Source organism: Salmo salar, chromosome 02, assembly GCF_965601325.2.
Source record: "Salmo salar chromosome 02, fSalSal1, whole genome shotgun sequence".
Lineage (NCBI taxonomy): Eukaryota > Metazoa > Chordata > Actinopteri > Salmoniformes > Salmonidae > Salmo > Salmo salar.
This window is the reverse complement of record NC_138292.1, coordinates 13,315,415-13,326,248: the sequence shown is the minus strand read 5'-3', so window position 1 is coordinate 13,326,248 and position 10,834 is coordinate 13,315,415. Positions and strand designations below refer to the sequence as shown.

At 41.9% G+C, this 10,834-nt stretch overlaps 1 protein-coding gene across 2 annotated transcripts; it reads right to left on the bottom strand.

The window, feature by feature from the left end:
* Positions 1–5,384: 5,384 nt before the first annotated feature.
* On the bottom strand, positions 5,385–7,842 carry LOC106591222 (zymogen granule membrane protein 16). Of its 2 annotated transcripts, none has more exons than XM_014182434.3 (5): positions 7,709–7,842; positions 7,374–7,395; positions 7,186–7,238; positions 6,747–6,909; positions 5,385–6,374 (listed from the first exon to the last, which is right to left on the bottom strand). In XM_014182434.3, the coding sequence occupies exons 3-5, from the start codon at positions 7,235–7,237 to the stop codon at positions 6,014–6,016; spliced, it is 576 nt and encodes a 191-aa protein (XP_014037909.1). In that variant the 5' UTR covers position 7,238; positions 7,374–7,395; positions 7,709–7,842; the 3' UTR covers positions 5,385–6,013. The 2 variants fall into 2 exon arrangements, with proteins under 2 accessions (XP_014037909.1, XP_014037908.1); XM_014182433.3 differs by having other exon boundaries at positions 7,705–7,838.
* Between the last annotated feature and the right edge of the window lie 2,992 nt (positions 7,843–10,834).

Here is a 10,834-nt window from a genome sequence, read left to right as displayed (position 1 = left end):
TTCAACTGTTCTGCCTGCGGCTATGGAACCCTGACCTGTTCACCGGACGTGCTTGTTGCACCCTCAACAACTACTATGATTATTATTATTTGACCATGCTGGTCATTTATGAACATTTTAACATCTTGACCATGTTCTGTTATAATATCCACCCTGCACAGCCAGAAGAGGACTGGCCACCCCTCATAGCCTGGTTCCTCTCTAGGTTTCTTCCTAGGTTTTTGGCCTTTCTAGGGAGTTTTTCCTAGGGAGTTTTTCCTAGCCACCATGCTTCTTTCACATGCATTGCTTGCTGTTTGGGGTTTTAGGCTGGGTTTCTGTACAGCACTTTGAGATATCAGCTGATGTACGAAGGGCTATATAAATACATTTGATTTGATTTGATGTGGCCAGGGCAATACATCCGAACATTACACCTGCGGGACAGGTACAGGATGGCATCAACAACTGCCCGAGTTACAATAGGAACGCACAATCCCTCCATCAGTGCTCAGACTGTCCGCAATAGGCTGAGAGAGGCTGGACTGAGGGCTTGTAGGCCTGTTGTAAGGTAGGTCCTCACCAGCCATCACCGGCAACAACATCGGGCAGCTGGGAGGAGGTGCTTTAATTCTCCAAGGACTTTACAGTTTCCCAGAACTTTTTTGAGGTTGTGTTGTAGGAAGCAAATTTCTGTTTGAAAAAGCTAGCCTTAGCTTTCCTAACTGCTTGTGTATATTGGTTCCTAACTTTCCTGAAAAGTTGCACATCACGGGGGCTATTTGATGCTAATGCAGTACGCCACAGGATGTTTTTGTGCTGGTCAAGGGCAGTCAGGTCTGGTGTGAACCAAGGGCTGTATCTGTTCCTGGATCTACATTTTTTGAATGGGGCATGCTTATTTAAGATGGTGAGGAAGGCACTTTTAAAGAATAACCAGGCATCCTCTACTGACGGGATGAGGTCAATATTCTTCCAGGACACCTGGGCCAGGTTGATTAGAAAGGCCTGCTCGCTGAAGTGTTTTAGGGAGCGTTTGACAGTGATGAGGGGTGGTCGTTTGACCGCAGACCCATTACAGATGCAAGCAATGAGGCAGTGATTGCTGGTGCTCTTCCTAAGCTAGGAATCAGATACGACTAGGACATCCGGGTTGGCAGAGTGTGCAAAGGCAGTGAATAAAACAATCTTGGGATGGAGGCCTCTAATGTTAATATGCATGAAACCAAGGCTTTTACGGTTACAGAAGTCAACAAATGAGAGCGCCTGGGGAATGTGTCACGTCCTGGCCAGTATAAGGTTAATTGGTATTTTAGTTTGGTCAGGACGTGGCAGAGGGTATTCGTTTTATGTGGTTCGGGGTGGTGTGTTTGTTGAAGGGGCATTTGATTTAAGTATTCCGGGGTTTTTGGGCACTGTTTGGTTTTCATGTATTCTATGTTTAGTCTAGTGTGTCTGTTTCTATGTTTTGGTTAATTGGGGTTGGGACTCTCAGTTGAAGGCAGGTGTTGTCTATTTGCCTTTGATTGAGAGTCCCATATATTAGGGTGTGTTTGTGTTTGTCATTTGTGGGAGATTGTTCCGTGTTTAGTGTGTGTCAACATTACAGGACTGTCAGTTTATCGTTCGTTCTCTTTTGTTATTTTTGTGTTCATTTTGGAGTTAATAAATGTTCAAAATGAACAACCGCATGCCTGCTGCGTTTTGGTCCTCCTTCACCGACGACGAGCGTGACAGAATGGGAGTGGAGCTAGACACTGCTGATTAACCTCTACATCACCAGAGGACGAGTAGGATAAGGATACGGCTAAAGGCTATAAGAGCTGGTCGTCTAGTAAGTTCGGAACAGAGAGTAAAAGGAGGTTTCTGGGCGCGATAGAATAGATTCAAGGCATAATGTACAGACAAAGGTATGGTAGGATGTGAATACAGTGGAGATAAACCTAGGCATAGAGTGACGATGAGAGAGATATTGTCTCTAGAAACATCATTTAAACCAGGTGATGTCACTGCATGTGTGGGAGGTGGAACTGAAGGGTTAGCTAAGGCATATTGAGCAGGGCTAGAGGCTCTACAGTGAAATAAGAGAATAATCACTAACCAGAAGAGCAATGGACAAGGCATATTGACATTAGGGAGAGGCAGGAAATTGGCAAAATAGGTATTAAAGCCCAAGGAGTACAGCACGCTTTTGTCTATCTGAGCTGGTCAGTATGTGTTGGTAATCCTGAAATCCTTTTAAAAATGCATCGCATAGTAAAATGCATAAGTGTTGCTCTCCACTTTCTGGATTTCGAGTATGATAGCTAAGGAGATGGAGAAACACCTGTCTCCGGATTACATCTTCAAACTAACGGCAACCATGGCATCTGTGACAGGAGACGCGTCCATGTATGTGGGTAAGAAAGTGGTTTCATTTCAAGTTAAAGTGCACTGGTAGCTAACTAACGTTAGCTGGCTGGCTCGCTAGCTAACGCTACATGTATGATCTTATTATTCGTATCTCAGAGCCATTTGCTTGACTAGCTAACATTGTATTTGGTTGGTTAGCTACCTGCAGATTTATGCAGGGTAGTAACGTCATGAGTTGGGATTATGGTTCGTTGTTTAGCTAGGAACAAGTTTGCTACACTGATCAAAAAAATAAATGGAACATGCAAAAATTTAAAAGATTTTACTCAGTTACAGTTCATATAAGGAAATCAGTCAATATAAATAAATAAATTAATTAGGCCCTAAGGATTTCACATGACTGGGAATACAGATATGCATCTGTTGGTCACAGATACCTTAAAAATGTAGGGGTGGGGATCAGAAAACCAGTCAGTAGCTGGTGTGGCCACCACTTGCCACATGCAGCGCGACACATCTCCTTCACATAGAGTTGATCAGGCCGTTGATTGTGGCCTGTGAAACGTTGTCCAACTCCTCTTCAATGGCTGTGCAAAGTTGCTGGATATTGGCGGGAAGTGGAACACGCTTAGGTACACGCTGGTCCAGAGAATTCCAAACATGCTCAATGGATGACATGTCTGGTGAGTATGCAGGCCATGGAAGAACTAGGACATTTTCAGCTTCCAAGAATTGTGTACAGATCCTTGCGACATGGGGCTGCGCATTATCATGCTGAAACATGAGGTGAAGGCGGTGGATGAATAGCATGACAATAGTCCTCAGGATCTCATCACGGTATCTCTTTGCATTCAAATTGCCATCGATAAAAATGTAATTGTGTTCGTTGTCCGCTTATTACTACCCCAGCACCACCATGGGGCACTCTGTTTACAATGTTGACATCAGCAAACCGCTCACCCACACGACGCCATACACGCTGTCTGCCATCTGGCCGGTATAGTTGAAACCGAGATTTATCTGTGAAGATCACACTTCTCCAGCCGGCCAGTGGCCATTGAAGGTGAGCATTTGCCCACTGAAGTCAGTTACGATGCCAAACTGCAGTCAGGTCAAGACCTGGTGAGAACGACGAGCACACAGATGAGCTTCCCTGAGACGGTTTCTGACAGTTAGTGCAGAAATTATTTGGTTGTGCAAACCCACAGTTCCATCAGCTGTCCGGGTGGCTGGTCTCAGACGATCCCTCAGTGGAAGAAGCCAGATGTGGAGGTCCTGGGCTGGCGTGGTTACATGTGGTCTGAGGTTATGAGGCCAGTTGGAAGTACTGCCAAATTCTCAAAAATGGCGTTGGAGGCGGCTTATGGTAGAGAAATTAACATTGTCTTCTCTGGCAACAGTGCTGGTGGACATTCCTGCCGTCAGCATGTCAATTGCACGCTCCCTCAACGTGAGATGTCTGTGGCATTGTGTTGTGTGACACAACTGCACATTTTAGAGTGGCCTTTGAATGTCCCCAGCGAAAGGTGCACCTGTGTCATGATCACGCTGTTTATTCAGCTTCCCGATATGCCACACCTGTCTTGGCAAAGTTGAAATGCTCACTAACCGATGTAAACAAAACAAATTTGAGAAATAGCTTTTTGTGTGTGTGTGGAAAATGTCTGGGAAACATGGGACCAACACTTTAAATGTTGCATTTCTTTTGTTGTTCAGTGTAAATACAATGAACACTTGTCAAAAACACCTACTGTACATCATTTGAAATGTTGCTCAGGTTTTGCTTTGTGATGCCTTGAGGGTCCAATACAGGGGGATACATTTACTCAGATTATTTAGTGATTCTGGTCTGAATATACAGTAGGGAAGCAGTAGTCAAGCTAACATTTTAGGCTCTATAATAATCTATAATGTAGCATTGTTCATGGTTTAACAACTATGTTTAAAAAAATCACATATAATTTCTTTAAGATTTGCAACCATCCCATTGCAGTATCATTCACGTTACACTAAATGAAAATAGCAAAAATCCATATAATTTTTTCCCCATTTAAATCGATGTCTGTTCCTCAAATTAGCTCGGACTTACTGGGACTTAGACAATGTTTCAAGGAACCACAGACTTATTCTGTAAAACAAAGACAATAGAATGAAATTAGTAAATGTTTTTTCTATCTCACCAAAACTACTTAAGCAGCTTTGACTGTTGAAACATGCATATACTGTATAAGTCCCATCTATCAAATTGTCTAATCTAGACCAACCCCACAGGCGACGTCTGTGATTCGCCACAAAGTGGTGTCCCTCCCCACCACTTGTTTTGGTATACAGCTGAACTTTGAACAGCTTCCCAAATCTCAGACTGTAGCTTTAACTAAAACACGATGCCGCTTGACATGCAATGCCAGGCTAGAAGGGGAGCAGACTTCATAGACAAAATGTTTGATGTTATGAATGGGTAAGGCAGATATACGTTCCAGACATTATGGGTGTGTTGGATAGTAGCGCTGAGAATTGCCAGGGACCTCACGATACGATGTTATCACAATACTTAGGTGTTGATATGATATGTGTTACGATTCTCATGATCCTACATGTATTACGATTCTATACTGTGATTTTATTGTGATTCGATGTTCCAAACATATTGCTCACTATATGTCTGTGGCAGAGAGACTAGAAAGCATGAGAAAGTAATGGAAATAAAATTGGCGCCCAAAAATGTGCTTCCTATTTAAAATGAAAATGGTGAACAGTCTATGAAGGAAAATAAGAGTTTTGTTGCAGGGACAGTCAACTAGCACAAAAATAATAGTTTGATATTGTTGTGCGATACAACATGATATATCGTGGAAAATAATATCCTGATGTGTAACTATCATGTAACTTCATTACTATTGGATAGGCGTTTTAACGGTCTTGCTATTATAAATTTAGTTCCTTATTGACACAATTGAGATAGGGTTTGTTAAGATGACAGATTAGCTTATTGTAGCTTCTGGCCACTACTGTATGTATTTTCTTATCAAAAGGAATACAATGAAATATAATGATTAAAGATATGCTTTTTATTAAAATGTCCATAAGCAGATGTAGCAGAAAAGGAACAACAAATACAGCGTGTATAAAATAGTGAAGGTGAAGTACCCTGAGATGCTATTATCTCCCCATAATATTTGATTGTTCAATTAATCAAAGATATAATTAATCCTTTAAATCCCATATGATTCTTTCATTTATTGTGATAAATTGTGATAACCTCAAATGATGTGTAAAAACGCATGTGGTCTGTGACCCACGCTGGCAGGACTGTTTTAATATCCCTATCTGATGGGCGCATCATGGGAATATGAATTTGAATGTTTAGAAGTATTTTTATACTCCTTCATGTGAGGAATCACCTCAAAAATACTTCCAAAGTATTCAAAACATTTAAATTCATTCAGTTTAAATTCTCATGAAGCACCCATCAGATGGTAAAATAAAATAAAAATTCTGTCAGCGTCTATGTCAATCATCCGTCCAAACATATAGGGCCAGTTTCCTGGACCCAGATTAAGTTACTCCTGGACTAAAAAGCATGTTGAATGGAGAATCTCCATTGAAAGTAACTAGTTCAGGACTAGGCTTAATCTGTATCCGGGATACCATCCCAAAGAGCAAGACATACTTTATTTTTCAATTAAGAGGAGGTACTGTTTCCCGTACTTTCCAGAGTACTGTTTCCAGCCCCTTCTATGTACACCAATCCCCAGTGGGCTCCGATGGAGGTGATCCCGGCACCGTTGAAGCGACCGCTGAGCAGCCTCAGCTCATTGCCCATGTTGGCTGGGTAGAAGTTGAAGGAGACTTGGCTAGGCTGGCCGGCTGACAGAGTGCGCCCCATGTTGGTGGTTAACACCAGGTAGCAGATGTAGTCTGCTGGGTTGTACTTCCCAGACACCTCAACGATGGCCTCATCATTAAACAGCTCCATCTCCTGCTTTTGACCCCCTTCACCACCGAACACAGGAGACCAGGTGGAACCGTATCTCAGCTGGAACCTAAAACAGAGGAAGCTTTTCACGTTGGTTGTGTTTTGATAAGGCACATTCAGAACGAGAGAGCAGGTAGCGTCAGAGAATATCAAGGAATGACATTTTACATTTTACTCTGGGTTAGATACGATAACACTATTGTTTGGTCATGTACTGAAAATGTAATAAACACAACAAATAAATAAATACAGAAAGAAAGAAAGAGGTTTTGTTGGGTAGTGTAGTTCGACTGAGTCAGCGGTGTCTGTTGGGCAGTGTAGTTGGACTGAGTCAGTGGTCTCTATTGGGTATTGTTGTTGGACTGAGTCAGTGGTGTGTGTTGGGTAGTGTAGTTGGACTGAGTCAGTGGTGTCTGTTCATGGGTCAGGGTCTGCTCACCCGCTGATGTAGGCGTTGCTGTTGTAGTAGTAGTAGTAGTAGTAGTAGTTGTTGTTGGTCTCCCACACTCTGACTGCTGTGATGCGTCCCTCACCGTAGGAAGCAAATGGGGTGCCAAGTCCCTGACCCACCGCAGAGGAATACGAGTACGGATCTTTGATGGCTAAAATAACATTGCCAATATGTTTACTATATTTACTATATTAATAACACATATTTATATATACATCATTTTACATTTACCAACACATTTCTGAAAGATCTTTACATTATGAATAAAGTGCAGATGAATTAACTAAAGTACATTCTGCAATGATTTAATCCATAAGCTTTTGTCTCAAAGAAGAACTCCTAAGTCTAACTGAAAAAGACAAGTTGGTGAAAGCACAAAAGCTATTATTTTATCATTATAATTCAGAATTGTATTTTTATTACTCACGCATTGCCAAGCAGCTAGCCAAGAACACTGTGACAACCAGGATTGAGAACATTCTGCAAAAGAGAGGCATCAATACTTAAGACCTTTAATTTAAGTCAGTTTCACTCGACACTCAATTTCACTTTAAATGGTAAAACTTGAAATAATGTTTTTCATAGTAGTTTGTCAAAACAACTAAGTCCTTTTACCTGTCAGGTCAACCAGTGTTTCCTAGGAGGGAAAATAAAATAACCTTTTGAATTGTGAGGTGACAAACAACAAACCATTCTTGAATGTTAAATGTTATTAAACAGATCTAAAAAGTTGGACCTACTCTTGTTTACTACAATCACTCTTGTAGTGCTAAGCTACTGTCACATTAAAAATAGTGTCAGATCATTGAATTTAAATTTAGAGGCAAAAGGGCCACAATGTTTGTGCCCAAGTACCAAGAGATAATGAGTATTAACTTGATAACATTTCCCACACCAGTATCATGCATTGAATACAAGTTTTCTATTTAGTTAGTTGTGTAGTTACCCACAGTGCTATCTTGAGATGTGTGTGAAAACCTGTGAAAGCTTGTTATCTCTGTCTCTGCAAGGTCCTTCTAGTCTACTGCTTCCTCTTAGAACTGAATTTATACCTGCTGAACATTCCATCAGCTCTAGATGGAAAGAGCATGACAAAGAACACCTTTTGTCAGTCACTATAGAGAAGTCAGACATTGTTTTCTAATTGGTCGAGGCTACTTTGGGAGGGAGAACCAAGGAAATACTATAAGGAAACAAACATCATTCTGGTAAGAAGAAGGGCAGGGGTGTATGACTTATGGTTAACGAGAAGTGGTGTGATCATGACAACATACAAGTACTCAAGTCCTTCTCTTCACCCAACGTAGAATTTCTCACAATCAAATGCCCAATGCATTATCTACCTAGAGAATTCTCTTCAATTATGATCACAGCTGCATATATCCCCCCCAAGCAGACACATGGCCCTGAACAAACTTCATTTAACTCCATGTAAACTGGAAACCACATATCATTACACATTTTTACATTTTAGTCATTTAGCAGATGCTCTTATCCAGAGCAACTTACAGTAGTGAATGCATACATTTCATTATTTTTTTTTCCCCCCATACTGGTCCCCCGTGGGAATTGAACCCACAACCCTGGCGTTGCAAACACCATGCTCTACCAACTGAGCCACACGGGACCACATCCTGAGGCTGCATTTATTGTAGATGGGGATTTTAACAAGGCTAATCTGAAAACAAGGCTCCCTAAATTCTATCAGCATGTCGATTGCGCTACCAGGGCTGGCAAAACCCTAGATCATTGCTATTCTAACTTCCGCAACGCATATAAGGCCCTCCCCCGCCCTCCTTTCGGAAAAGCTGACCACGACTCCATTTTGTTGCTTCCAGCCTATAGACAGAAACTAAAACAGGAAGCTACCACACTCAGGTCTGTTCAGCACTGGTCCGACCAATCAGATTCCACGCTTCAAGATTGCTTCTATCACGTGGACTGGGATATGTTCCGCATTGCGGCGAACAACAACATTGACGAATACGCTGAGTCGGTGAGCGGGTTTATTAGCAAGTGCATCGGCGATGTTGTTCCCACAGCGTCTATTAAAACATTCCCAAACCAGAAACCGTGGATTGATGGCAGCATTCGCGCAAAACTGAAAGCGCGAACCACTGCTTTTAATCAGGGCAAGGTGACTGGAAACATTACCGAATACAAACAGTGTTGCTTTTCCCTCCGCAAGGCAATCAAACAAGCTAAGCGTCAGTATAGAGACAAAGTAGAGTCGCAATTCAACGGCTCAGACACGAGAGGTATGTGGCAGGGTCTACAGTCAATCACGGACTATAAAAGGAAAACCAGCCCCGTCGCGGACCAGGATGTCTTGCTCCCAGACATACTAAACAACTTCTTTGTTCGCTTTGAGGACAATACAGTGCAACTGACACGGCCCGCTACCAAAACCTGCAGGCTCTCTTTCACTGCAGCCGATGTGAGCAAAACATTTAAACGTGTCAGCCCTCACAAGGTTGCAGGCCCAGACGGCATCCCCAGCCGCGTCCTCAGAGCATTCGCAGACCAGCTGGCTGGTGTGTTTATGGATATATTCAATCAATCCTTATCCCAGTCTGTTGTCCCCACATGCTTCAAGAGGGCCAGCATTGTTCCTGTTCCCAAGAAAGCTAAGGTAACTGAGCTAAATGACTACCGCCCCGTAGCACTCCGTCATAATGAAGTGCTTTGAGAGACTAGTCAAAGACTGTATCACCTCCACCCTACCTGACACCCTAGACCCAATCCAATTTGCTTACCGCCCCAATAGGTCCACAGACGACGCAATCGCAATCACACTGCACACTGCCCTAACCCATCTGGACAAGAGGAATACCTATGTGAGAATGCTGTTCATCGACTACAGCTCAGCATTTAACCTGTTGGGTCTAGGGGGCAGCATTTGCACGTCTGGATAAAAAAAATGTACCCGATTTAATCTGGTTACTAATCCTACCCAGTAACTAGAATATGCATATACTTATTATATATGGATAGAAAACACTCTAAAGTTTCTAAAACTGTTTGAATGGTGTCTGTGAGTATAACAGAACTCATTTGGCAGGCAAAACCCTGAGACATTTTCTGACAGGAAGTGGATACCTGATGTGTTGTATTGACTTTAAACCTATCCCATTGAAAAACACAGGGGCTTAGGAATATTTTGGCACTTCCTATTGCTTCCACTAGATGTCACCAGCATTTACAAAGTGTTTTGAGTCTTCTGGAGGGAGATCTGACCGAACAAGAGCCATGGAACGATGATGTCCCATTAGACACCTGGCGCGCGAGTTCATGTTGGGTACCCTCGTTCCAATACGTTATAAAAGAGTATGCATTCGTCCACCTTGAATATTATTCATGTTCTGGTTAAAAAAGGCCCTAATGATTTATGCTATACAACGTTTGACATGTTTGAACGAACGGAAATATATTTTTTCCCCTCGTTCATGACGAGAAGTCCGGCTGGCTTACATCATGTGCTAACGAGACGGAGATTTTTGGACATAAATGATGAGCTTTTTTGAACAAAACTACATTCGTTATGGACCTGTGATACCTGGAAGTGACATCTGATGAAGAGAATCAAAGGTAATGGATTATTTACATAGTATTTTCGATTTTAGATCTCCCCAACATGACGTCTAGTCTGTATCGCAACGCGTATTTTTCTGGGCGCAGTGCTCAGATTATTGCAAAGTGTGATTTCCCAGTAAGGTTATTTTTAAATCTGGCAAGTTGATTGAGTTCAAGAGATGTAAATCTATAATTCTTTAAATGACAATATAATATTTTACCAATGTTTTCTAATTTTAATTATTTAATTTGTGACGCTGACTTGACTGCCGGTTATTGGAGGGAAACGATTTCCTCAACATCAATGCCATAGTAAAACGCTGTTTTTGGATATAAATATGAACTTGATAGAACAAAAAATGCATGCATTGTCTAACATAATGTCCTAGGAGTGTCATCTGATGGAGATTGTAAAAGGTTAGTGCATCATTTTAGCTGGTTTTATGGTTTTGGTGACCCTGTCTTTGACTTGACAAAACATTACACACAACTCTTGTAAATGT

What these genes read in the sequence shown, in the direction of transcription:
- LOC106591222 (XM_014182434.3), bottom strand. Translation starts at nt 7,237, where the DNA reads ATGTTCTCAATCCTGGTTGTCACAGTGTTCTTGGCTAGCTGCTTGGCA. An exon ending in GGCTAGCTGCTTGGCAATGC is followed by an intron (nt 6,910 to 7,185) that starts GTGAGTAATAAA and finishes ATGTTATTTTAG; the next exon opens with CCATCAAAGATCCGTACTCG. An exon ending in AGCAACGCCTACATCAGCGG is followed by an intron (nt 6,375 to 6,746) that starts GTGAGCAGACCC and finishes CCTCTGTTTTAG; the next exon opens with GTTCCAGCTGAGATACGGTT.